This window comes from Pristis pectinata, chromosome 7 (genome assembly GCF_009764475.1).
Source record: "Pristis pectinata isolate sPriPec2 chromosome 7, sPriPec2.1.pri, whole genome shotgun sequence".
Taxonomy (NCBI): domain Eukaryota; kingdom Metazoa; phylum Chordata; class Chondrichthyes; order Rhinopristiformes; family Pristidae; genus Pristis; species Pristis pectinata.
Genome location: NC_067411.1, coordinates 27,089,018 through 27,116,961, shown reverse-complemented (window position 1 = coordinate 27,116,961; position 27,944 = coordinate 27,089,018). Strand labels below are relative to the sequence as shown.

The following is a 27,944-nucleotide window of genomic DNA, read 5'->3' as shown; positions in this document are numbered from 1 at the left end:
ATGACTTCAATTTTTCCCTATTTACAAATGTGGAAAATTACTATTCATGCAATGTTTTATGGCAGATTAATAGTGAGGTAAATCTGAGACAGGAGATGAGTGCCTACACAATTCATGTGGAATCTGATATTTCCAAGAGGTAATTTTTAGGTAACGGGGTGAATGATAGGAACTATAGAGTGCACATAATTTTCTGGAAACACCTAGCGGATCAGGCAGTATCTGTAGAGAGAAGCAGAGTTGATGTTTTTGGTCAAAGATCCTCTTTGTTGGGCATTTTCCGAGGTACTGTGGGTTGAAGCTGGCAAAGAAACAACTGTGGAAGAATAGAACTAAGCAACATTTATTTACAGCATCCTGCTGGATAGTGAATGAGATGCATAGGAGGAAAATGAAGTGGTTAGCTTTGTTGAAGTCTGCAGGTAAGTTGAGAAGGAGGAGGAAAAGTTTGCCACCTTCAAGTTTGCGAAGCATACTGCTAATCTAATAATGTGGAGCTGGAAACCAGATTGGACAAGATGTGGGATGGGAGCTTGCTGTCTATGATTGTGGGCTTCAAGGAGAGAGTAGCTGAGGGAGGACTGTTGGTTTGTACACAATGGCTCACTGAGTGCATCAGTCGTCAGAATGTGCTCATTGGTGAGGGAAGGGTGATGAGAATGGAATTTGTGGAAGTCTGCATAGTTGGTGTCCTTTGGTTCAGTGGTGTTACTTTTTTGCCAGTCAAACAGGTGGATGGTGAGTCTTAAGAATTTCATAGTTTGAGTATGGTGCTGGAACGGAGACCCACTGCGGCTTAAAGACAGCACCAGCTTAGCAATTGTTCAGATTGTGATTGGGAATTAGAATCATGCAGCTATTTTTATTGCTGCAGTTTATTGGACAAAATTAAGATGAAAACTTTACATTGTAGCTGGTGGTATTTGGAGTGGAATAAGGGCTCTAGCATGATCAATATTCTTTAATTAAGGGGGTTGATCAAGGAGTTCAATTTAACTCTGCATGGTACCCAGGGGAAGCCCAAGCAATCATAGGGGGAACACATGAACTCCACACAGACAGCAGCAGAGGTCAGGATTGAACACAGGTTGGAAATGCTCCTCCTGGGCAATGAGGGAAGTTGAAGACACTTCTAGTTTTCCTTTTGATTCTGTCTGCAGGTGTGTAGCTTCAGCCACTGGCTAGCCACAGTATGGAGCTGGAACTGTGGATGGATTTACTGTGTACTTGGTTTCACAATGAGATATTGTTTTCAGGCCCTCCTTTCTGCACCTTAAATTCATGTGCCTCCCTTAAAGGTACTTCAGCAAAGATGTATACCAGTTATAGCAGTACATGTTACAACCTCCGTGTTACCATTATTATTTTTATGCCACCATAGTTTTCTTTGTTGTGAAACTTGAGTCTAATTGAGTGTATCTCAAGTTCTACTTGTATATGAGGTGACTGGTAGGAATGTATTAGGGGTTTGGATTTGAAGGGTTCTTATTTAAGTTGGACATACTGCTACATGCGTATTGACACATAACTTTTGCCTCAATAAATCCTATTGTTTAGCAAATACAGCATCAAAAAAATTTAATGAGTTTGTTCTTTGTCCAGCATTTCATGGCATTGCCAGGCAAAATATATAGCATAATTACTGTGCCATTGGTTTTTGTCGTCATAAGTTTGGTCATTATGCACCCAACTTTGAACACTAGAAAAGATTTGTATTCACATTAGCAACTACTTCAGTTATGCTAGGATTAGGAACTGGCTTGGCGTGTTTGATCATTGAATGATACAGATTTTCATTAGTCTTGAAAAAATAACTTATCCAGTATTTCTGTGCAGATTTCAAAATTCTATTATCGTGTATTGCAGTGTTTACGGTATAGTAGTATCCTTTCAATGAATTATTGTAGAAAATATCTGATCATACTGAACACTGCAAATAAACAAATTTCATTAAGAATTGTTTGATAATTACAGGTTAATACCTGTCCTTGTGAATGGGATGAAATATTCAGAAATAGATATTATTCTTCTTAAGGTGAGTTAAATTTTTGATGTGAATTTTATTTCTCCAAAGTGTAAACAGTAATTGAAATGGATTTAATGTACTAGCAGTTAAAATATGTTATGAGGCTGGAGTAATCTTGAAGTTAAAACCTTAAGTAACACAAAGTTTTTTTGCAGGGTGATGTTGAAGAAGATGAAACGGTTCCTGATAATGAGCAAGATATTAAGCCTCGCTTTCACCGATCCCGAACTGTTGCGCAACAGCATGAAGAAGATGGAATTGGTGAAGAGGAGGAGGAAGATGATGATCTAGATGATGATGATACAATTTCTGATTGGAATTTAAGTACGTCTAAACAAAAGTGTAGCTTAATTTCCATTCAGCATACCTTATTCACGGGTTTTGATTTTATTCTGGTTTAAATAAAATGTTTTCATGATGTTAAAGACAATGTTTTATATTGGGTTGCAATATGGGGAAATTATAAACACTTTTAGCTAAAGTTGGCAAGAAATGATGGGAAGTAACCTATTATTACAATTGGGCTGAATTGTGCTAGGTGTGGCCACTTTCTGCAATGCCCACCCAGACTTGTTTCTGGATGCAGAATGCGCTCTAAGTGATAGCATACTGAACAAAGAGGCCCTGTTCTTGTAATATCCTGATAGCCTTTGACAGCTTGATTAGTGTCAAAAGCTTTTGGACTGATTTTTAAATGCCTCTGATTTAAGCATTTTAACAACTGTTCAGATCTTTTTTTTAAAAAAAATTGAAAACTCAAAATTTTACTTAAATCTCATAATACAGTTAAATAACTTGATTGCCTACCTTTTATTCAGAGTGAACAGCCCCATTCAAATGAATGGGATCACTCTTCATATACCAGTGAAATGCATCTGTTTCCTCTCCTCAGCACACCAGTGCTGTCACCCTCGTTTTAATAGTGAGTCAAGCAATGTCCTGGCAACTGAGCTGCGGCTCATCGTGGACTTCTGCACTTAGTCAAGCATATCCAGAAGCCTGAGATGAGCTGAACTGCACAGCACTGTCAGCCAGGTGTTTGCTGTGGAATTGTTAACTGTAAGTCAGCTTGGTTCTGACGAATCCATGGGGAGAGAATTGATACTGCAGGTATATTGATAGCCATTTTAACCTACATCAGTTTACTGCATCTGTTACTTTCTGTACAGGCAGTATATCTTAAAGGGTGGAATTTGTATGGTCCAAAACATCTGCCAGGCTATAGGATGGCATTTCCAACATGCTAGTATTTGGATATGAAATTAGCTTTGTATTTGTCTGAAATGTCATCTGCTGAGAAGTAAAATCAGGAACTTTTATTGCAGATCAACACTTTGGTGAGTAGGATATAACTGTTCAAGGTTTTTGGAGTAATGGGAAAAATGATTGATTTATAAGCCATTAAGTTTTTGGTGTGATAATACTGTCTGAATCAAAATGGTAAAACTATTATACAAGTTAAAGAAAGGTGAAGTAATTGTGTTTATTTAATGGGCATTCAAAGCTGAAAAGTCCCTGCAGATTAAATAGGTGGCCATTAATAATACTTCTCAAAATTCTGCATATTCAGGAAAAGTTCTGTTAGATTGGAAAGGAGCAAATTTAACTTCTCTTTTAAAAACTGAGAGAGATACAAAGCAGAAAACTACAGGTTAGTTGGCTTAATGTGTCTCGGTGGAAATATTAGAAACTATTATTAAAGACATTATAGAGGGTATTTAAAAAGAAATTCAAGCTAATCAGGCAAAGTCAACAGTTGTATGAAAGGTTCTTGAAGTAACATGCACTCTGGTTAAAGAGGAATCAGTGGATGTACTGTACTTTGATTTTCAGAAAGTATTTGATAAGTTATTACCTCAAAAGTTATTGTGGTAAGTAAAAGCTTATGAGGTAGGAGGTAACACTTTGGCATGGATAGAAGATTGTCTAGCTAACAGAAAAAGGAGAATAAGCAAAATGTTTTCTTATCAAGATATAATGAGTGATAAGCCACAGTGATTATTGCTGAGGATCAACAGTAGTGTTGATAGATTTGCTGGTGACACAAAGATAAGTTGTGAAGAGGACATAGAGGTTACAAGGGAACCTTCTGGGGAAAAAAAACTTGTCACAAATTGCAAATCTTCATTCATTTCTCAATCCTATCACATTATCCTCAGCATGGCTCCACATCACACATACTTCAAAATATATCAATTGCAAGTGAAGTCTTTGTTGCTTGATATTCCAAATATCCTTTTAATGAATGGAAACTGCTTTTTAATCTTTTGCCTAACAACTCCTCAGTGTAGCAAATGAGGTTGGTCACACCATGATAGCAACTCTCTCCTCCTGGGAATAATTGAATTAAGAACATTGTTTTTCTGGAATTTTTCTCCAAGCTATCTGTTTGCATTAGTTTATTCCATGATGAAGAAATTGTGCTGATGTCTCTCTTGATGATTGTCGAGCTCTGGTTTAGAGTCCCTACATCAGTAGGTATACCTTTCAGGATATTGAAAAGCCAAGTGATGAGCACAGTTATCTTTTTGTCTCTTGAATTTAATAGACTTTGAAGGTCTTAAATTTAAAGACATGAAGGGATTGTATGGCACTAAAATGACGTGACATGTAATATATATTTTATTCTTTAGGAAAATGTTCTGCTGCTGCATTGGATGTGCTGGCTAATGTTTTCCGGGATGAATTGTTGCCACATGTTTTGCCATTGCTGAAGGAACTGCTGTTTCACCCAGATTGGGTGGTGAAGGAGTCTGGAATTCTGGTGCTTGGAGCTATTGCTGAAGGTTAGTTAGTGGGAAAATTGAATGCTGCAAACAATAAATGAACTTCAAAAAAAATCTGTTTACACATTGCAATCTTTCTATCATGTAACTTGAAAATTATTTTTCTCAGTGCCTAAACTTGTGTTTAATGGAAGTGTTCTATAATAAAACATTATGTTAATGATTTGGATTTTTAACTATTGTAGATTCTCAACTTTTGCATGCATTTTATGCCTTAATCTGATGTTATAGGAGAACATTAGTGAATGCAATATTCAGAGGATTCTGTTACCCAGTTTCAAGAGTTCAATGAAAATCAAAGCAACTGCAGATGCTGAAAATCTGAAATAAAAACAGAAAATGCTGGAAACTTTTAGAAGGTCAGGAAGCATCTGTGGAAAGACAAACAGAATTAATGCTTTATGTTAGACCCTTCATCAGCCCCTTCTGATGAAGGGTCTTCGGTCTGAAACTGCCATTTTTTTTCCCATGGGTGCTGCCTGACTTAATGATATCTTCAACACTTGATTAATTTATAATTTAGAAATCTGAGAATCATAGGAATTTATGGCCCCTAATATGTCCATGCCATTAACATTGTTATGCTACCTATGCTTAATATCAATTTCTTAACCATCACAAGGATGTAAATCATTCGACCATAAGGCATAGGAGCAGAATTCAGCCATTTGGCTCATTTGAGTCTGCTCCACCATTTGATCGTGGCTGATTTATTATTCCCTCTCAACCCCATTCTCCTGCCTTCGCCCTATAACTTTTGACACCCTTACTAATCAAGAACCTATCAATCTCTGCTTTAAATATACCCAATGATTTGGCCTCCACAGCTGTCTGTGGCAATGAAGTCCATAGATTCACCACCCTCTGGCTAAAGAAATTCCTCCTCACCTCTGTTCTAAAGGGATGTCCTTTTATTCTGAGGCTGTGCCCTCTGATCCTAGACTCTCTCACTACTGGAAACAACCTTTGTGTCCACTCTGTCCAGGCCTTTCAATATTTGGTAGGTTTCAATGAAATTCCAACCCCCCACCCCCCACCCTTCTAAACTCCAGCAAGTACAGGCCCAGACCCCATCAAACGCTCCTCGTGCATTAACCTTTTCATCCCCGGGATTATTCTTGTAAACCCACTCTGGACTCTCTCCAGCACCAACACATCCTTCCTTGAATATGGGGCCCAAAACTACTCTCCGTACTCCAAATGTGGTCTGACCAGCAACTTATAAAGCCTCAGCATTATATCCTTTCATATTCTAGTCCTCTTAAAATGAATGCTAACATTGCGTTTGCCTTCCTTACTACAGACTCAATCTGCAAGTTAATCTTTAGGGAATCCTGCTGTAGGACTCCCAAGTCTCTTTGCACCGTTGATTTTGAATTCTTTCCCTATTTAGAAAATAGTCTACACCTTTATTCTTTCTACCAAAGCGCATGACTATACACTTCCCTATGCTGTATTCTTCTTTGCCCATTCTCCCAACTTGTCCAAGTCCTTTTGCAGACTCTGCTTCCTCAACATTATCTGCCCCTCCACCTCTCTTTGTGTCATCTGCAAACTTGGCCACAAAGCCCTCAATTCCGTCATCCAGATCATTAACATGTAATGTAAAAGGTAGCGAACCCAACACCGACCCCTGCAGAACACCACTAGTTGCTGGCAGCCAACCAGAAAAAGCCCCCTTCATTCCCACTCTTTGCCTTCTGCCAGTCAGCCAATCTTCTATCCATGCTAGTACCTTTCCTGTAATACCATGGGCTCCTATCTTGTTTAGCAGCCTCATGTGTGGCACCTTCTGAAAATCCAAGTAAACAACATCCACTGACTCACCTTTGTCTATCCTGCTTGTTACTTCCTTGAAGAATTCCAACAGATTTGTCAGGCAAGATGTCCCCTTAAGGAAACCATACTGACTTTGGCTTATTTTATCATGTGCTTCCAAATACCTCGAAACTTCATCTTTAATAATGGATTTTAACATCTTAACAACCACTGAAGTCAGGCTAACAGGCCTATAATTTCCTGTCTTTTGCCTCCCTCCCTTCTTGAAGAGTGGAGTGACATATGTGATTTTTTTTTTGTTTTGGTTCCAGTCCTCTGGAACCATTCCTGACGCTAGTGATTCTTGAAAAATCACTACTAATGCCTCCACGATCTCTTCAGCTACCTCTTTCAGAACTCTGGGGTGTAGTCCATCTGGTCCAGGTGATTTTATCTACCTTCAGGCCTTTCAGCTTCCTAAGCATCTTCTCCTTAGTGATAACAACTGTACTCACTTACGTCCTCTGACTCTCTCGAATTTCTGATGTGTTCCTGGCGTCTTCTGCAGTGAAGATTGATGCAAAATACTTTGTCCGCCATTTCTTTGTTCCCTATTACTACTTTTCCAGAGTCATTCTCCACTGGTCCACTGTTGCCTCTTTTCTTACTCTTTATATATCTGGAAAAACTTTTGATATCCTCTTTTATATTATTGGCTAGCTTAGTTCATATTTCATCTTTTCTCTCATTGATTTTTGTTTAGTTGCCTTCTGTTGATTTTTAAAAGCTTCCCAATCCTCTAGCTTCCGGCTAATTTTTTGCAATACTGTATGCCCTTTTCTTTTGCTTTTATGCTGTCTTTGATTTCCCTTCTCAGCCATGGTTGCCTCATCCTCCCTTTTTAGATTGCTGCTGCTTCTTTGAGATGAAGTGATCCTCTGTCATCTGAATTACTCCCAGAATCTCCTGTCATTGCTGCCCTACCATCATCCTTGCTAGGGTCCCCTTCCAATCAACTTTGGCCAGCTCCTCTCTCGTGCCTCTGTAGTTACCTTTACTCAACTGTAATACAAATACACGTGATTTTAGCTTCTCCCTGTCAGACTGCAGAGTGAATTCATCATGATCAATGCCTCCTAAGGGTTCCTTTACCTTAAGCTCCCGAATCAAATCTGATTCATTGCACAACACCAAATCCAGAATTGCCTTTTCCCTAGTGGGCTCAACCACAAATCTCTCTAAATTGCTTCTCTTGGGTTCATTTGCCTCTTTGAAAGTGGTGAGTAGCGTGAGGAATTGTAAAAGGAGCAATTGTGAAGCCCAACTTGATAGTTTATTCACGGTGTCCACATGCATGTTGAACTGTGGAAGCAGCATGCTGTAGACTGAGTGATGGAATTGACGGTCCTGATGCAGGGTCTCCACCCGAAATGTCGACAATTCCATCCACACACACCCTCCCCACAGATGCTACTTAACCTGCTGAGTTCCTCCAGCAGATTGTTTGCTGAATCTATTGTCTTGCATTCAGTATTGAATGGTTGTAGACTACTACACAACCAAAAGGTTGGCTTGGGGTTACCACTTGAGTATTTCTTTTTTTTAAAAAAAAGGGTAAAGCATCTGCAAACATCTTCAGCCAGATGTACCAAGTTAGTGATTTATCTTGTCGTCTTCCTGATTTTTTTTTCCCACCATTTCAGAAGCTGGTCTTCAACCAACTTAATTCACAGCAATAAAAACAGAAAATGCTGGAAATTCTCAGCAGGTCAGGCTGCATCTATGGGAAGAGAAAGAGGGTTAATGTTTCAGGTCAAAAATTCTTTGTTATAACTGGGAAAGAGTTGAAAGAAGCTCATTGAGCTGCAAGGAGGGTAGGGGAGGGGTTGTCTCTTATTAGGTTAAACTAGTCTGACCATGGGGGGGGGAAAGCTGTAAACAAAGTTATCTGGTCAATGAATAAGTCGGAGCAGTTAGAGAGTGAGAATGTAGACAAAAGGAGTTGTGAAGTGCAGAACAGAAAGACATGCCTGGCAGCTCAGGTCAGACATGTTCTCCACTAAAGGTAGAAAAAAACAAACAAGCTGAGCCAATGTCACAAGCAGATGACTGATACAGACAGGGAAATCAAGTTATCTCAAGTTGTAGTATTCAATATTGAGTCCAGAAGGCTGTGACGTGTCCAGGCGGAAGATGGGGTAGTGTTGGCCAGGCTTGCGTTGGGGCTGCATGGTAACAGTACAACTGAAATTGTAGAATTCAACATTGATTGTGATTATCTGCATGTGGTATCAAGTAAAGTTGAACACACTGACTGCTACGTTAGATCTGTACTTCAGAGTTTATCCAGAACTTGATATATGGATCTAGCCAGTCAATCTTTTCTCATACCTTTTCCTTTCATTTTGGTTTTAACTAGCCCTCTGATTATTTTGTTATCAGTCTGGTTCCCACTGGTATTTACAATTCTATACTTGTCATAAGCAGCTTGGAAATGATAAAGACAATGTCATGCTGCTGGGTGCATTCAATAAATCATCAAGAGGGTGGGGTACAGAGGAGCAAATATGCAGCAGATTACAGACAAATGCAAAAACTGTGGTTTGTTTTATCTTTCTTGCCTTTGATGGGAATGTGCCTCATCGCTACTTGAACCATCTCTTCCTTAAAGTCAGCCCATTGTTCTGTTTCAGTTTTGTCAATTTTTGGTTCAAAATTTACCTAAGCCAGATCCATACTCTGATCCATACTCATTGAAATTGGCCTGCCTTAAGATATTTTTAATTTGGATTTCTCCTTTTTGTTTTAGCTAATCTAAATGTGATGTTAGTAACATAAATGTTCCTCTGCTGAAACTTTGGTACACTTGACCCACCTAAAACCAGATCCACCAATACCTCCTAGCTCATTGGACCAAAAACATACTGTTCCAGAAAATTTGTCCTGGACATATTTTAGTAATGTGTTCAGGACAAATTTAGAAATTCTTTCTGCTCTTGACACTATTACTATCCCATTGTATGTTGGCATTATTAAGGTCCCCTGTTAGAACTACACTATAATTTTTACATTTGGTTGTAATCTCACTGCATATGTGCTCCTCTTTATTCCTCCCTCTTGGTGATCTATTGAACGTACCTAGCAGCATAATGTTGAATCTATTGTTTCTTAGCTTCAGTCAGATTCTGTCCTTTATCCTCTATTATATTCTCACTCTACAGCACTGTAATGTTTAATATACTGCTATCCCTTTTTGTTTCTCCTCCAACAATTTGTATTCAGGTTCATTTAAAGGCCACTTTTGAGCCAAGTTTCTGTTAGGGCCACTGCATCATATTCCCACCAGCTATCAGTGAACTTCATCAGCCTACCAACTTTATTTACCACACTCCATGCATTCACATACATGAGTGGTAAATCAAATTTAGTTGATTGTTTCCATTTTCACTGACCCAAGTAAAATCTTTGTGCTGAGTTAAATGTGAACTGACTTCCCCATTTTTTTGTTTTTTTTGCCTTTAATTTTATCTTACTATTTTTCATTACTGAGGCTCTATTTACCAGTGTACTCTTAGTCTGACCCTTCCAGATATATTCTGGTTACTTTTTTCCCCTGTGCTATTGCCTTTTCCTTTTTACCTTTTTTTTTAAGAAGTCTCTCACCTGAATCCCTCTAAGTTCTTTTTTGATCTCTTTCCTAACTCCCTAAGCTCAGTTTGCAGGAGCTTGGGGAGTTAGGAAAGAGATCAAAAGGGGACTGTTTATCCTTCCCTCAAAGTGTTCTGCAGCCATTCAGGGGCATCTTTACTTCCCTCTTTTGGCTGGTACCACCACCCCTTTGGCTTTTCAATCTCTCCTGGTCTCCATCCTATCACATTATTTCCCTTTTGTTTGCTCTGCCTCTCCCCATTTCTAGGCAACTTCAAATATGTTTATAACTTTTCGCAGTTCCCAAACTCATTGAACTGAAATGTCAGTTCTTTTTCCCTCTCCACAGATGCTGTCTAACCTGCTGAGTATCTCCCATGATCTTCATTTTCAGCATCAACAGCATTTTGCCTTATGGTTTAATTGGTGCACTTCAGTACTTTGACTTCATTGTACCATTTTCAAAAGTATTTAGGAAGTATGAAAAATTTCTAAGTTGTTTGCATATTGGAAAGAATATTTACGATGTTCAGAAATTGTTTAGATAATAGTGAATCAAAAATTAGCTGGATAACAGTGAGGTGATTGAACAAAAGGATGTCTTGGTAGATTTGTTTTCCCTCAAAGCCTTTTAATTTTGTTTTGCAGGTTGTATGCAAGGAATGATACCTTACCTGCCAGAACTTATCCCTCACCTTATTCAGTGCCTCTCTGACAAGAAAGCTCTTGTGCGTTCTATTACATGTTGGACGCTCAGCCGCTATGCACATTGGGTAGTAAGTCAACCCCCAGACACTTACTTGAAGCCATTAATGACCGAACTGCTGAAACGCATCTTGGACAGCAATAAGAGAGTGCAAGAAGCTGCCTGCAGGTTTGTTACTAACTAATATTTTTCTCAGTGCCAATCAGTATAATTAAATTGTAGTACAATACTTATAATGAGGGTATCTTTGAGCAAGATCCAGTGAGCATTTATTGGTTGCAATTACCCTTGTTATAAAAATCTACACTCCATAGGTTCTGCATTCAGGGAACTGCATGCGATCCCTGATATAGACAGTGGTAGGGATGTCAAGCAATAGTTCTTCATAATTTTGAACTGATCAGGTTTCCACACCATGATGTAACTTTTGCTGCCACTTATAATCAACTACTATTCTTTTTGGAAGGCTAGCAAAGTTCAAATAGAAAGTATTGAAACTGGGTTTGATGTTTGAAATTTTCTCATTAGAAATCCAAGGGCACCTTTTTACAACTTGAGCAGAAACCTAGCTTTTTAAATTTGTAATTGTGTATCAGTTATTTGACAGTGTGGTTTACTGTAATCTATCTAAATGTACAGTGAGAAAATGTTCAACAGTTGGCTATTGCTTTGCTCATGTGCTTTAAAGCAGAATCTGCCAACTGTAATCATTGCTCTAAATGTATCGACAATGGCATTTGGCATAGTTGAGAATCCCACAGAGGTGCTAATGGTCGCCTGCAAGTCTATCTGAATTCTCTTGCAGATAGCATGGGACATAAGGTTTAACTCTTCATTCTGCTGAGGTTGCCTCTCAGAACACCCTGACAACCTTTTGGGAGGCAAGGCAGGGAGCAGGAACTCCACTCCCATCAATGCTGGAAACATTTTAAAAAAATGTAAATATCTGATATTTAGAGACATTTAAAATCTGTTAACATTTTGTTCTAATTTTTAAAAAAAATCAAAATAATGAAAAATGTGCTAAGAAATGATGAACAGGATTACAATAAAAATTGGTAAAAATGAATTGGCTAGTTTCCTCCAAATCATCAGGTTGAGATTCCCAATTCAAACAAATGGTGATTCTGATTTCCTGCCAGGCCTGGTTGGCATAGGATCTCGGAGTTGGATTTCCCAGCATTCCACGCAGGGTCCTATTATTGGACTCCATGTGAAGTCTAGTGACCAGTATCTGTTTTCCAGAATTAAGATGGGCCCCTGAAAGTCCGAGATGTACTTAAGATGAAAGGAGCTGAGCACAGCCAGCACAATTTTGCCCAGTATCTCTATTGATGAGAAAATCCTGATTACTGATCAACTTCAAAACTGTTAAGGCTGTGGCAGATTGTGTTGGATCTAGCCAATAGATTATGGTGTCAATACCAGTAGACTTCACTGCCATTGGGCCACAATTCATTGCATTTTTCTTTATGGAAGTGGCTGGTAAACGAGATTGCTGCCTGGTATTTGTGATGTGAATCTTGAATTTTGACACACAGCATAAGTAAATTGGGGGAAAAAAGTCAGCTTGTGTCACTGAAAATGCTCTCAAAGAAATAATTTGTCAAAATTATAAATAAAGCAATTTTTTTTTTTTTGCTTTCCAGTGCTTTTGCTACCCTAGAGGAAGAGGCTTGCACAGAGTTGGTGCCATACCTTGGTTATATACTTGATACGCTTGTTTTTGCTTTTAATAAATATCAGCACAAGAATCTTCTAATTCTGTATGACGCTATTGGAACTCTTGCTGACTCAGTTGGGCACCATTTAAATAAACAGGTACGAGAACTGCTGCAACATGATCAACTATCTTGAATCATAACTTGCCTTGAATCTCATCTCTGATTTGTTGCTTTGAACAATAATCTATATATTTCAGTGATTCTAGATGATTGAATACTAGCTACCACTCTGTTTGACCTATCAAATTTTTAAAATTCCATATCAAGATAATCTAAATTAGGAAGGGCAGGTTATGTAGTTTATACCAATTCATGAAGAGGAAATGAGGTAAAAGAGAAAAAGATGGGATGAAATGAGAGAAAAAAAAAATCAGCAATTAAAACCTTAAAGCTTCCTCTAGCTGTCATGGAGCTTTGATGGTAATTTAAAACTTGTTATGCTGCTTAAAAAAAATCATTATACTTGAATAGACAAATTGTAACCTTGTTATTGTGCATTTAGTCCCTTTAATCAGATAAATAGCCCAATTGCTTGCCCTGTCATGTATTTTGATGTCAGCGAGAATTTTGTTTTAGTGAAACCCCTGGAGGCGCATGGAATTTCTGATACCTTTCGATTTCCGTGTTTGAGCTTAAATGGTCTCTGGAAGTTGGTCTAGGTTTACCTTTAAATAATAAAGAAGAAAACTGATGGCTTCATTGTTATAGCAAAATCAGGGTCATCCTTGTCACAAGTATGGAAGGTTTTTTGGTGCTTGTTCAGAGCAAATTTTCTGTCATAATTTTTGCTTGCCAAGTTATTAAAAGCTATTTTTGTGTCAACTGAAACTCATTAGAGAAATAAAATTAACCCTTACTTTCTCACAAGGAATATATTCAGATGTTGATGCCTCCACTCATTCAGAAATGGAACATGTTGAAGGATGAAGATAAAGATCTTTTCCCCTTACTTGAGGTACATAAAGATTTAATGTTTAATATCAAGAATATTAGGAGTGGATTTTATTGAAATGGATACAAAAGTTCTTGAGTACACCTGAATGCTGCTGATTGCTTCATAGGTGGTTGTTGGTTTTACTTTTGTAATATTCCTTTCTCTTGTTCTGTTGACTTCTAAAATGTTTTTTTTTGCTTGCCTTCTCCCTTCCACTTAATTTTATAGTGCTTATCTTGTTGTTTTCCTTGCTGTTCTTTCCCATGTCTAAGAGTTTTGAAGAACCCTTACCATTGTGAATGTCATTATCAAGTACAACTCTATGATGTAACCAGTAGCCTTTCCCTATCTATTGGCATTGTAGTCATCTGAAAGTTCAGAATATTTCCCACTCCCTGTCCTTTCTTGCTTTATTGTGCTTTTTGTAACTTTATTGAATCAGGGTAATTTCTTTCTCTAATTTTCCCATCTATACTTCTCAAACTTGGATTTTGTTACTTTCTAATTCAGCTCCTTGCATGGTTCTGTTTGTTAATCTTGTCAGTAATTTCTCCACCAGGTTGGAAGCAATTTGCCCTCACAAAATTAACCGATAACTGTCATTACTCCTAACATGGATGTTGTAAGCAAGATTAATTCCAGTTTGTTTAAATCATTGTTCATTGCCAACAATAGTGTCTTCAGATCATTCTAGTATAAATACTGATTTTTTTTTCTGCTGTAATGACAGACTTTAAATAACTAATTGCTTATTCTTAAATCCTTAAATAGCTCAGCTAATGTGTTATCCTCGTATCCAATTTTATTTTTTTAACGTGTGTTTTGGTACTGTTTCAAATCAATCACTTAAATCATTCTGTGACCAATTATATTTTGTAGGCCAAATTTATCTGGTATTACAACTACGTCAACTGAAATGATCAAGAATTCATTTCACTATTCCTGGATTCAGCTGCTGCTTTCACTCGGCACTTTTGTGCCATTAGAATAATCAATTTCTAGCTTGTGGAAAGTTTTGTATCATCTCCCCCTACTGGCAGATATGATTTTGCGTCTTGTTTCAATCATATTTCTCATCTATCATGAAAATTCTGCCTCTTGCAATTAAATTTTGATATTTTCATATTCCATGCTTTCATATTCCAGCCATTAGGAGAACCTAGAGGCCTGTAAGGCTCAAGTCACTGGGTATCCTCGTGGACAACAGGAATTTTGATTCAGTTTTTTGGGGACAGCTCTGTAATTTTATTTGAAAGGGAGACAGTCTTTTGATATTCTTTGCCTCACTTTTTGCTCAGACTACAAATATATTTCTATATTTCCATTGCAAAAAATAATTTTCAAGTTCAATTTCATCTTTGAATGCTAAAGAATTCTTGTACTACTGCTTTTATTGTTTAGTCAAGACCTCTGTTTAACAAAGCTTTTCTGGCACAGCTCATCTTTTAAGAGCTAAATGCTATAGATGGTAGAATCCTCCAAATTAACACAGTGCTAGAGAGGTGACGCTCAGCCATCATGTCTGCACTCAGGAGCGGTTAATGTTTCAGGTCTATGGCCATTTATCAGAACCTACATGGTTTGTCCTGTTGTTTGACAGAGAAATGCATGATAAGCTAAGTATTGGAAAGATTAAAGCTCCATTGTCTTTGATCCCTACCGCTACCTATGCATCCTGATATCTGATCTCATCTGTCTTTTTGGCTGTCTTCCTCCAATTGAGGCTTCTTGTGCATTCCTAATTTCCCTTTTATTCATCATTGTCAGCTGTCCTTCTTCAGCTACAAGGGCTTTGTACTCACAAATTCCATTGTCTAATCCTCTCCTGCTTTATCTCTTAAATCATTCCTAAAACCTAATTGTTTATCCAAGTTTGGTCATCTAACCTGATACCATTTAGGCTCATTGTTAAATTTTATTTGAAGGATGATGCCAGTGCCTTGGGATATTTTGTTGGTTAAAGGTGCCATGTAATGCAAGTTCCTGATGTTTGAGAGTATCGTCAATGATGAGCAATCACACCTATCATTTAATGCTTTGTTTCCCTTTTACTCTGCTTTGTTCTTTCTATAGATAAGTCATCAAACATGTTATTTTTAAGTATTACCACTTAATTTATTAGCAAGGAAAATAATTAACTTATCTCATTGCTGTGTTTTAACTGAACAAGCACGTATAAAGCACACATCTGTAATTTGGATTTCTCAATGTTAATGGAGCAATAGTTGTCCATCTGATGCATTCCATTTCTCCTTTTGATCTCCTTTTCTCTGCTGCCAGTATGCAAATGCAAAAATCTTTTCTACATTAGTCTTCCAGAGGCTGTTTTCAGAAAATAGACTTTGAGTGTTATGCTCATCAAATTCTTGAAGAATAATATCAGGTGGACTAACTGGTGTTTTGTGAGACTAATCTGTACTTTGAAAACCCATATGAAATAAGTGGGTAACAATTGTGAAATAAGTGACTGGGCTGGAGTTTGGTGTTCAAATTTGTGGATACAAAATAAAAAAAAACAGCATTATCTAATACAATATAATATTGTTAGAACAAAATAAATGACTTCCAAAGATAACCAACTCCACTCCACCCCCAGATCCCCTGATTGCACTATCTGGAATCTGCAATCCCTGCTTGCTTTGAAACTCGTTTCCAAGTTTTATTTCTTATTGAAATTATTCAGTAGAAGATAATAAAGGAATTATTTCAAGTATGCACCTATCTACAAATATTTTTACATATTACATATATCTACTTTTCCAAATTGTAGTTGACCAAAAATGGCATGGTATTAAATCTGATGTTTTATGTTTCAGTGCCTGTCTTCTGTTGCCACTGCCTTGCAATCTGGTTTTCTTCCATACTGTGAACCGGTATACCAGCGTTGTGTAAACTTGGTCCAAAAGACACTTTCACAAGTTATGGTAAGCAAGATGATGCTAATTATTGTCTTGGGGTGCAGTTGTCACAAGATGATACTCATTTGTTTTGCAAAGAAACCAATATTCTTCAGGATAGAGTCAAGAGAAACTTCTTTTCCCAGATAGTGGTTAGAATGTGTGTTTTGCTGCCAAAGGAAATAATTGATGTGAATGGTACAGCTTCATTGAAAGGGAAACTAAGTAATCACTTGAGAGGGACAAAGGAAATGAAGCTTATTGCTGATGAGATTAGATGAAAGATGTGAAATGTTATCAACAGGGCAGGCAATTTGAGCTGAATAGTGTGGTTTTATGCTGCATATCCTATTTAAAATTTCAATAGTTAAATTGATCTGTAAATTCTTTAACACATTGATTTTGAATGAATAATGCTTACCACTTAGCTTAATGTTAATAGTCGTAGTCAGCAAGCATTGAAATATTTTTGTAGTTGGCCTTTTCAGCTTTAACATTGATGGCTTTAGTTTGCTCTGGTGGGAATCTTTTTCCCTTGTTGAACTGTTAGATGGAGTCCCTGGACCACACTAGAGAATGACATCAGGGCTAGAAATGGAATGATTTCTGACAACAAGATTGATTTAATTTGTACCTGCACATATTGCTTGGGTTACACCTGGCATTCTCAGGCAAACAAAATCAGTGCTGTTGTGACCCAAATTATTTTGCAGTCTTGTTCTGTACTCTTCTCATTTATTCTTGTATTACAGTTGCATGGTTCTCAACCTGACCAGTGTGAGGCCCCAGATAAAGATTTTATGATTGTGGCACTTGATTTATTGAGTGGCCTGGCTGAAGGTCTTGGAGGAAGTATTGAACAACTAGTAGCACGGAGTAATATCTTATCGTTAATGTATCAGTGTATGCAGGTTAGTATGTATTTCATTAAAACAGAACTATTTATAACGCCCAAAGAGAAACTGAAGCATAAGTTTTCTTCTAATTACAGGATAAAATGCCAGAAGTACGGCAAAGTTCATTTGCTTTGTTGGGTGATTTAACAAAGGCTTGTTTTCAACATGTGAAGCCTTGCATTGGTATGTGATATCTTTGATCCTATAACGTTTCACTGCTTAATAATATGAAGTTTGCGGTTGGAAAACAATTACAGGAAATATCTTTATTGTAACTTAACTGATATTTTGACTTTAACCTTTCTTTTGCAGCCGACTTCATGCCAGTTCTTGGAACTAATTTGAACCCAGAGTTTATTTCAGTGTGTAATAATGCTACGTGGGCAATTGGAGAGATCTCTATTCAGATGGGTCAGTATTTGTGTATACATATCAAACTGTGGATTTGGTAAGAAATATATATGTAGAGTTGAAGCTCAGACGTTTTTAAACCTTTCTGAAATGATTACTTTTGGATTCCTATGTCAAAGAAACATCATGTTCTTTCCACTTTTTTCTTAATCCTGCACTTTCTGACTCATTTTTTGATGACTTTCATTAAAAGATGCAGTGGTATTTGCTAATAACTGTGGCAAAACGTCATGGTGTTACAACTGTGATGTTGCCATTGTGTGAATAAGTAAGTTGGACTCAAACAAAAACAGAAATGCCCAACCACTTGGGTCAGGCAGCATCTGTGGAGACAAATTTCGGGTCACTGACACTTCATCAGTTGTGCTCTGCTTAATATTTCTGGCGTTTTCTGTCTTTCAGATTTCTAGCAGCTGCAGTTTTTTATTGCTTCATGTAAATTTCTCTGAACTACTTTCCTCTCTATTTTAAACTGATGACTTCGGTAACAGTTTTCTCATTACCTAATTAAATGCTTCATTTCAGGGACAAATAATCTAATAAAACTTTATCACCTCTGCATCAGTGATAATGCTTCCAAAATTATAGTTTCTCATATTATCCTACTGAATCTACTGGAAACAAAAGTGTAATGGTTATGACATTTGATTAATAATTCAGGTACTTAAATTAATCCAGTGAATGGTCTTGGGAGAACATCCCACCCAGTGAAGCACCATAGTTTCATGACAAACCTATGGATGAGAAAGCAAATGATTGTCATCTCCCATCTATTCTTGACAGCTGAATCAGTATTCTGCTGTTTTGAACGCTACTTGGAAGAACCACTTGTAAGAACTCAGAATGCACTCTGGACCAAAATCTTCAATGTATGACCACTGACGAACCTTTCTTGGTCCTTGTTAAAGTGGTGAAGCAATGTGAGGGTCAAGCTACTTGAATTCATCTGTTCCAGGTGGATCTGAATGCCATTGGTATTCCAGGCTTCATCTCACTGCAATAAACTTTAATGGAATTGGGTATTTGAGACTTCCATTCTCTCTATTCATCCATGCCCTTGGGTACTTTTCACTATACATATTCCCATATTGCTGACATTTTTAACCTCTCCCTGCTTCAATATGAGGTTCCCACCTGCTTTCTACCACTATCATCCTGGTATCTAAGAAAAACAAGATAATGTGCCATAATGACAACAGCCCGGTGGCTCTGACATCTGTCATCATGAAGTGCTTCAAGAGGCCAGCCATGGCATGCATTAACTCCACCCTCCCAGACCAGCTCGACGCACTGCAATTTGTCTACTGCCAAAACAGGTCTACGGCAGATGCCATCTCCCTGGCCCTACACTTATCTTCGGAGCATCTGGACAATAAAGAAACCTATGTTAGACTGTTGTTTATTGACTACCTTCAATACTATAATTCCAAGCAAACTCATCTCTAGACTCCTAGACCTGGGATTCAATGCCTCCTTTTGTAACTGAGTCCTTGACTTCCTGACCAACAGACCACAATTAGTGAGGATAGGCAGCAACACCTCTGCCATTATCAACCTTAACATTAGTGTATTCCCTATACACTCGTGACTGGGTGGCCAGATTCTGCTCTAACTCCATCTGCAAGCTTGCAGATGATACCACCATAGTGGGCCATATCTCAATTAACAATGAGTCAGAGTACAAGGAGGAAATAGAGAGCCTAATGACATGTTGTCATGACAACAACCTTTCCCTCAAGATCAGCAAAACAAAAGAGCCTGGTCATTGACTTCAAGAAGGGGGGTGGAGCACATGCTGCTGTTTACATCACCGGTGCTGAGGTTGAGAGCTTCAAATTTCAAGGAGTGAACATTACCAATAGCCTGTTCCGGTCCAACCACATAGATGCCACAGCCTAGAAAGCTCACCAGTGCCTCTGCTTCCTCAGGAGGCTAAAGAAATTTGCCATGTCCTCTGATCCTCACCAATTTTTATCGATGCACCATAGAAAGTGTCCTATCCGGATGCATCACGGCCTGATATGGCGACTGCTCTGCCTGTGACTGCAAGAAACTGCAGAGAGTTGTGGACACAGCTCAGCACATCACAGAACCCAGCTTCCCCTCCATGGACTCTGTCTACACTTCTCGCTGCCTCGGGAAAACAGGCAACATAATCAAAGATCCCACCCACCCCGAACATTCTCTCTTCTCCCCCCTCCCATCGGGCAGAAGATGCAAAAGCCTGAAAGCATGTACCACCAGGCTCAAGGACAGCTTCTAACCCGTTGTTATAAGACTATTGAAAGGTTCCCTAGTGAGTTAAAATGGACTCTTGACTTCACAATCTACCTCGTTATGACCTTGCACCTTATTGGCTACTTGCACTGCACTTGCTCTGTAACAGTTTATTCTGCATTCTGTTATTTTACCTTGTACTATCTCAATGCACTGTTGTAATGTATTGATCTGTATGAACAGTATGCAAGAGAGGTTTTTCACTGTACATTAGTATGTGTGACAATAATAAACCAATTTAAATTACATTTTTCTTCCAAAATGTTCAATCTGATATTTATTCATTGGGTTGAACATTCCTCCATTGACCTGTTAATTCAGTCGGAGTCTGTCTGTTCACCTGTTGACCTTAAACAGCAGTGATGATAATTGATTACTAGTGGTCAGGCAGCTTTGACTCTGTGTTCCCTATGAATGCTTCCATTTATTTATATTTAAATTTAATGTTTTCCATAACTGTGAGCATGTGTTCTGAAGAAGAGTTGACTTCTTGGGGTTGGAGAGGAAGTTGGAATGGCAGGCTGTAATGGTCTTTGTGGGAACCAGTGACATAGAGAATTTATTATTAGGTTTATTATCGTCACATGTACTCAGATATTGTGAAAAGCTTTTATTTGAATGCCACCCAGACAGATCATTTCATACACAATACATCGAGGTAGTACAAAACGGAAAAACAGAATGCAGAATTTAGTGTTACAGTTGCAGAGAAAGTGCAGTGCATGTAGACAAATAAAGTATAAGGGCCATGACGAGAGAGCATGAGAGAGCGAGTTCATTTTTAGCATATCAGACTCTTAACTAAAGTCTTATAACAGCGGGATAGAAGCTGTCCTTGAGCCTGGTGGTATATGCTTTCAGGCTTTTGTATCTTTCAGAACCCTACAAGAAGTCCAAGTATGACCTATGGAATGCCTTCGTGAGAGCGAAAAGGCAATTCTAAGTGAAACCAGAGAGGCAATCGAATACACAACAGCTGTGGCAGGGTTTGCATGCCATTACTTCCTACAAGGTGAAACCTAACAGAATAAATGGCAGCAATGTTTCACTCCCTGACGAGCTCAACGCCTTTTATGCACCCTACGAAAGGGAGAATAACACTACACCAGTGTGAATCCCCACAGCATCTGGTGACCCTATGATCTATGTCCTGGAGGCCAACGTCAGAGCATCCTTCAAGAGGGTGAACCCTCGCAAGGTGTTGGGCCCTGATGGTGTACCTGGCAGGGTACTGGAAACCTGTGCCCAACCAACTGGCTGGAGTTCTCCAGGACATCTTCGACCCCTCTCTGCTTCCGTTGGAGGTTCCCACCTGCTTCAAAAGGGCATCAATCATACCGGTGCCCAAGAAAAGCAGAGTGAGCTCCCTCAACAACTTTTATCGCCCAGTTGCACTCTCATCTACTGTGAAGTGCTTCGAGAGGTTGGTCATGGCTAGAATTAACTCCTGCCTGAGCAAGGACCTGGACCTGCTACAATTTGCCTACTGTCACAACAGGTCTACAGTGGATGCCATCTCACTGGCTCATCACTCGGCTTTGACAGCAAAGTGTTCGTCAGGCTGCTGTTTATTGATTACAGCTCAGCGTTCAACACTGTCATCCCCTCAGTCCTAGTCAACAAGCTTCAAAAACCTGGGCCTCTGTACCTCCCTCTGCAACTGGATCCTTCTTTATCAGAAGACCACTGTCAGTACAGATCGGTAATAACATTTCTTCCTCGCTAACAATCAACAAAGGTGCATCAAGGATGTATGCTTAGCCCACTGCTCTACTCTCTCTATACTCATGAATCTGTGGCTAAACACAGTTCAAACGCCATCTATAAATTCGCCGATGACACCACTTGTTGGCAGAATCTCAGATGGTGATGAAGATAGATCAGCTGGTTGAGTGGTGTCGCAGCAACAACCTTGCACTCAATGTCAGCAAGACCAAGGAATTGATTGTGGACTTCAGGAAGGGGAACTTAAGAGAACACACACCAGTCCTCGTTGAGGGGTCAGTGGTGGAAAGGGTGAGCAGCTTCAAGTTCCTGGGTGTCAACATTTCAGAGGATCTATCTTGGGCCCAACACATTGATGCAAACACAAAGAAGGTGTGCCTGCGGCTCTACTTCATTAGGAGTTTGAGGAGATTTGGTATGTCACCAAAGACTCTTTCACATTTCTATAGGTGTACAGTGGAGAACATTCCGACTGGTTACATCACCACTTGATGTGGAGGCTCCAATGTGCAGGATTGAAAGAGGCTGTAGAGAGTTGTAGACTCAGCCAGCTTCATCGTGGGCGCAACCCTTCCCACCATCGAGGATATCTTCGAGAGGCAGTACCTCAAGAAGGTGGCATCCATCATTAAGGATCCTCACCATCCGGGACACACCCTCTTCTCATTACTACTATCAGGGAGGAGGTATAGAAGCCTGAAGACTCTCACTCGCACAGGAACAGCTTCTTTCCCTCTGCCATCAGGTTTCTGATTTAGTCCATGAACTCTACCTCGTTATTCTTCTTTTGCACTATTTTATTCATTTATTTTTTTGATAACTTGTAGTAATGTTTATGTCTTGCACTGTACTGCTGCCACAAAACAACAAATTTCATGACATATGTCAGTGATGATAAACCTGATTCTGCCCGATGGGGAGGGAAAAGAGAGGAATACCAAGGTGGGAGGGGTCCTTGATTATGTTGGCTGCTGTCCCGAGGCAGTAGGAAATGTAGATGGTCAGTGGGGGGGGAGTCTGGTTTCTGTGATGGACTGGACTGTGTTCAGAACTCTACAATTTCTTGCAGTCTTGGACAGAGCAGTTTCCATTCCAAGCTGTGATGCATCCGGATAGGATGTTTTCTATGGTGCATCTGTTTAAAAAAAATGCCATGTCCCCAATGACTCACCAAATTTCCTTAGCTTCCTGAAGAAGTAGAGGTGTTGGTGTGCTTTCTTGGCCACGTGGCTGGACCAGAACAAATTTTTGAAGCAGATTCTACTGATAAAATATGTAAGGTTCATATTAAAAATATTTAGAAAGCAGAACCACAAAGGTGGTGATTTCTAGATTACTAGCTGAGCCACATGCAATTTGGCATGAGGTCTGTAAGATCAGAGAACTGAACAAACTTTGTTGTGTAAGAAATGGGTATCAATTCATGGGGACTGACTCGTTCTTTGTGGGGGGGGGGGGGGGGAGTGAGGGAGCTGTGTGGTTCTGGTTAAAAGTTAGAGAGAAACAACAAAGATGCAAGTTAGTGAAATTGTTAATGATAGCCAGTGTGGGGCATGGAGGGTTAATGTATACAAACAAACCTGTAATTAGAATCTGAGCAGGAAAAACAGTGAAAAGATAAAATTGACAGCTCTTTACTAGCATGCATGTAACATCCGTAACCAGGAAGATGAATTAATAGCACAACTGGAAATAGGTACAATCTAATAGATGTTACAGAAATGTGGTTTGAACGTGACCAGGCTTGAGAATTAAATATTTCTGGATACTTTTAGAAGAGATAGGCAGAATAGAAAAGTTGGAGGAATAACCCTGATAAGAAGAATAGGGTAAAAGGCAGTTAGGAGGAAGGATCTTAGTTCAGAAAATCAAGAAGTAAGATTGGTTTGGGTGTAACTAAGTAATGTAAGCAGCAGGAGACATCAATTGGAATTGCCTCTAGGCCCCAAACGTTGGTAATGCAGGTCATGGTGTAAATCAGGAAATTGTAATAAGGGTAATGCAATAATTTTGGACTTCAATATTCATATAGACTGGGCAAAGCTAGTAGGTAAGACAAATGCAAACGAGTGTATAAGAAAATCAGAATTAGGATTATTATCACTGACATGTTGTGAAATTTGTTGTTTTGTGGCAGCAGCACTGTGCAAGACACAAAAATTACTAAGTTACAATAACAAATGGTGCAAAAGAGGAATAATGAGGTAGTGTTTATGGACCATTCAGAAATCTGATGGCAGAGGGAAGAAGCTGTTCCTAAAATGTTGAGTGTGGGTCTTCAGGCTCCTGTACCACCTCCCTGATGGTAGTAACAAGAGGGCATGTCCTGGATAGTGAGGGTCCTGAATGATGGATGCCGCCGCCTTGACGCACCACCCCTTGAAGATGTCCTCAAGGGCAGAGAGTGTTGTGCCCTTGATGAAGCTGGCTGAGTCTACCACCCTCTGCATCCTCTTTTGATCCCGCACAGAGCCTCCATTCCAGGCAGTGATGCAACCAATCAGAAAGCTGTCCGCTGTACATCTGTAGAAATTTGCAAATGCCTTTGACGTACCAAATCTCCTCAAACTCCTAATGAAGTAGAGCCGCTGGCGTGCCGCCTTCATGATTGCATCAATTTGTTGGGTCCAAGATAGATCCTCTGAGATATTGACGCCCAGGAACTTGAAGCTGCTCAACCTTTTCATCGCTGATCCCTTAATAAGTACTGGTGTGTGTTCTCCTAAGTTCCCCTTCCTGAAGTCCACAATCAATTCCTTGGTTTTGATAAAGTGGTAAATTTAAATTGGTTTATTATTATCACAGGTACTGAGGTACAGTGGGAAAAACTTTGTTTTGCATGCCATCCATACAAAATGCCATGCTGATGTTGAGTGCGAGGTGGTTGTTGCGACACCACTCAACTAGCCAATCTCACTCCTGTACGCTGATTCTGCCAACAAGTGGTGACATCGACGAATTTATAGATGGTGTTTGAGCTGTGTTTAGCCACAAGTCGCGAGTGTAGAGAGAGTGGAGCAGTGGGCTAAGCACACATCCTTGAAGTGTGCCTGTGTTGATTGTCAGTGAAGAGGAGATGTTATTTCTGATCCGCACTGACTGGTCTCCCAATAAGGAAGTTGAGGATCCAGCTGCAGAGGGACTAATAAGGGAATAAACTTTTAGATTTAGTATTTGTTTAATGAGAAGGACTTGTCGAAGATTTGGTTGTGAAGGGACGATATGTTTTAGATAAAAATTGAAAGTAATTTTAAGAGATTTGCTTTGGGAGCTGACGAGATGAACTTTTCTATTAACACTTGCAAAATATTGACACTATCAAACAATGTAACATCCATTGATACTTTAAGGTCATCAAAACTAGCAATTGGATGTAGAACATTCTGGTTTTGTAACTTGGGAAGATGATAAATGTTCATGTTAATCAATGCTCATTGAAATTGTTTGTTTCTGACATGGGAAAAATCAGTTTACAGACCATTCTAAGGAATGGAACCCTTGCGTAAACTGGGGACTGCATCGATATTCAAGGAGGCGATCAATAGATTGTATGGTATTGAGGAATATAGGGTTTGTGTAGAAAAGTGGCCCTGAGGTGTAAATATCAGTAATGATCTTATTGAATGGAGGAGCAGGTTTGTGAGGTTGAATAGTATACTGCTGCTACTAATTCTTGTGTTACACTAAATATTTAAATATTGAGTGTAAAACTGGGCTCACCATGGCTTTTGGAGACCTTGTTTTCAGTTCTTGCTGAAGCTGAGCAAAGCCCTTGTCTTTTATTTCCTGCTCTTGTGTTGCTGCTTTACTATGCATTCTCTCCATAGAATGCCACGTTAGGTTTTTCAAATAAGAATGTTTCTCCTTTTTGACAATGAATGCTGATGTTCAGCCACTGAATTATAAAGTGGATTTGTACATTGTTTTCAGTTTAATTGAAATATACATACTTTTCTTCCCTTTTGCCCTGAAGACATGAAGAAAAATTACTTTTGTTTTTCTGTTCTAAATCTAGTTGTATATTCACACTTCATCTCCTGAAATAAGTCTGTTGAATATCAATTATTAGTCTGTTAGCTCTTCATTCAATTGTTTTTTTTAACTAGGGATTGAAATGCAGCCTTATGTTCCAATGGTCTTGCACCAGCTGGTGGAAATCATCAATAGGCCTAACACACCAAAAACATTACTGGAAAATACAGGTAACTTGAGTAATGATTTTGTAGCATAATTTGTTAGGTAAATTGATCAGGAAGTATATCTTAAGAGGCTGGAAATGTTTTTGGGGTGTATAAATAAGCATTAACCTTAATGTCACCTATTGAGAAGGAAGTATCGAACGGTTGATAACACCCCAGATTTAGTTCAATCACTTTGCTTCACTTTCATTATTCATAACAGGCTTGTCCTATAGACGAGCTTTCTTGGGATCTTCTCTTACTAAATACTGTTTTAATTTTTGTTCTTGAAATTTCATTTTGTCTTTAATATACTGTGAAGTGAGTCATTACAAGCCTCAAATTTAGAAATGATGAACATCAGAAATTGTTATAAAAATATACATATCTATTTTGGGGGGTGGAAGGGGTGTGTTGGAATTCTCACTGAATGTTTGATGGCATGTTTAGCTTTCAAAATGTGATTAAATTCAAATACATTGGAATGTTGCATAACTTTGAGGCTTGTAAGTGCATGATTATTAGAACAAGCTTGTGGATTTACAGTCTGGTTCACAGTCTGTATGATCAAAATTGAATTATCCTGAAAAACTATTCTTTAAAGGCAAAGTGTTCATATGTCTGGACTTCATGAATTTGAATATCAACCTATATAAGATTTATAATTTTTTCCTGACTAAGATACAAAATGTTTTTATGTGCGAGGTGTGAATGTTGATGGCAAAGCCAGGATTTATTGCTCTTCCCTGTTTGCCCTAAAGAAGTTGTGATAGTTGTGTAGTTTTTTTTACCATGTTGCTGAGAGTCACATAGGCTACATTGAGTAAGCATGGCAGATTTTCTAATGGAAATTAGTGAACCAGGTGTTTTTTTAATAATTTCATTAGCAGTTAGCAATTGACATTAAGGAGGCTAGTTTTAAATTCCAGATTTATTTAATAACTAAGTTCCCAGATTTCTTGGTAAAATTTGAACTGATATCTCAGTATTATTTGTCCCAACGGCCATAGCCTTATGTTTCCATACACTGGGTTTTCAATATCAAAATGTACCATTAGAACTTAAGCCGGGAATATCCCAGCCCATATGATTTTTTTCTTGTGTCGGTGAAGCTGCTATGTATGCACTTGCTATTTCAACTGTAATTTTGCATATTGTAATATGCATTTATTAGATGGAAGGAACAGTTTGTAATAAATGGAACTAGAATATATGTATCTAAATTTCCTATACAGTTCAAAATATCCCATGTTCTGGCCACTTGGGGGTGGGTGGGGGGAAGAAAGCTTGAACTTCTGTGGCACTTTAATGACCTCAGCAGGTCCCTAAAATATTTTAATACTAATTAACTATTTTGAAGTGTAATAATTATTGCAATGTAATTAATCTATTTGCATTTGTTTTGTACAGAACTTGCATCCTACATGGAGTTCATTTGACTCCTTTAGCATATATCTTTTGACAGTTCTGTTGCCATGTCCAACTTCATTGATGGTTAAAGTTCCTAGAATAGGGGGATTGATTTATAAGCTTATTCCTCTTTCTTGGCATATGTATTATTTGGGTTCTTCAAAGTAGTAGATGCGGGTGTGCTGTAAGACACAGTATTTGCACATTTCACAGCAATAAATGTGAACAAAATGTTGTATGTTTAATGAAGGATAACTGATCAATTCTTCTTTACCTAAATATACAGTTTGGTTCAAAGTTAAAGAATACTTTTCCCAAAATTATTTTTGCAAACAGGCGAGTCCCGCATTATGGGGGGTTGCACTCCTAGAAAAACAGTCCCTGTCGTGATTTTCCATAATGTGAAGCTGCGCCATCTGCGCATGTATCAAGAAATGCGAGTTGAGAAAAAAATTGTTTCGATTTATTTACTTTTCCATGCAAAGTTCCATGAGAGCAAATTCTTATTCCATATCTCAAATATTTAGGTAATGATTTGTGAATTCTGCAAGTGTGAATTTCCATTACT

General features: G+C 38.6%; 1 protein-coding gene across 4 annotated transcripts in view; it reads left to right on the top strand.

Annotated features, from left to right (window-relative positions):
• Positions 1 to 27,944, top strand: part of tnpo1 (transportin 1) — a 133,295-nt gene that overhangs the window by 89,044 nt on the left and 16,307 nt on the right. For all 4 annotated transcript variants that reach the window (XM_052019139.1, XM_052019137.1, XM_052019136.1 and 1 more), the window contains 11 exons: positions 1,975 to 2,035; positions 2,182 to 2,350; positions 4,660 to 4,812; positions 10,867 to 11,092; positions 12,574 to 12,745; positions 13,517 to 13,603; positions 16,399 to 16,506; positions 17,232 to 17,390; positions 17,471 to 17,558; positions 17,688 to 17,786; positions 25,895 to 25,990. In XM_052019139.1, the coding sequence (XP_051875099.1) occupies positions 1,975 to 2,035; positions 2,182 to 2,350; positions 4,660 to 4,812; positions 10,867 to 11,092; positions 12,574 to 12,745; positions 13,517 to 13,603; positions 16,399 to 16,506; positions 17,232 to 17,390; positions 17,471 to 17,558; positions 17,688 to 17,786; positions 25,895 to 25,990 (1,418 nt within the window). The remainder of the gene's footprint in view (positions 1 to 1,974; positions 2,036 to 2,181; positions 2,351 to 4,659; positions 4,813 to 10,866; positions 11,093 to 12,573; positions 12,746 to 13,516; positions 13,604 to 16,398; positions 16,507 to 17,231; positions 17,391 to 17,470; positions 17,559 to 17,687; positions 17,787 to 25,894; positions 25,991 to 27,944) is intronic.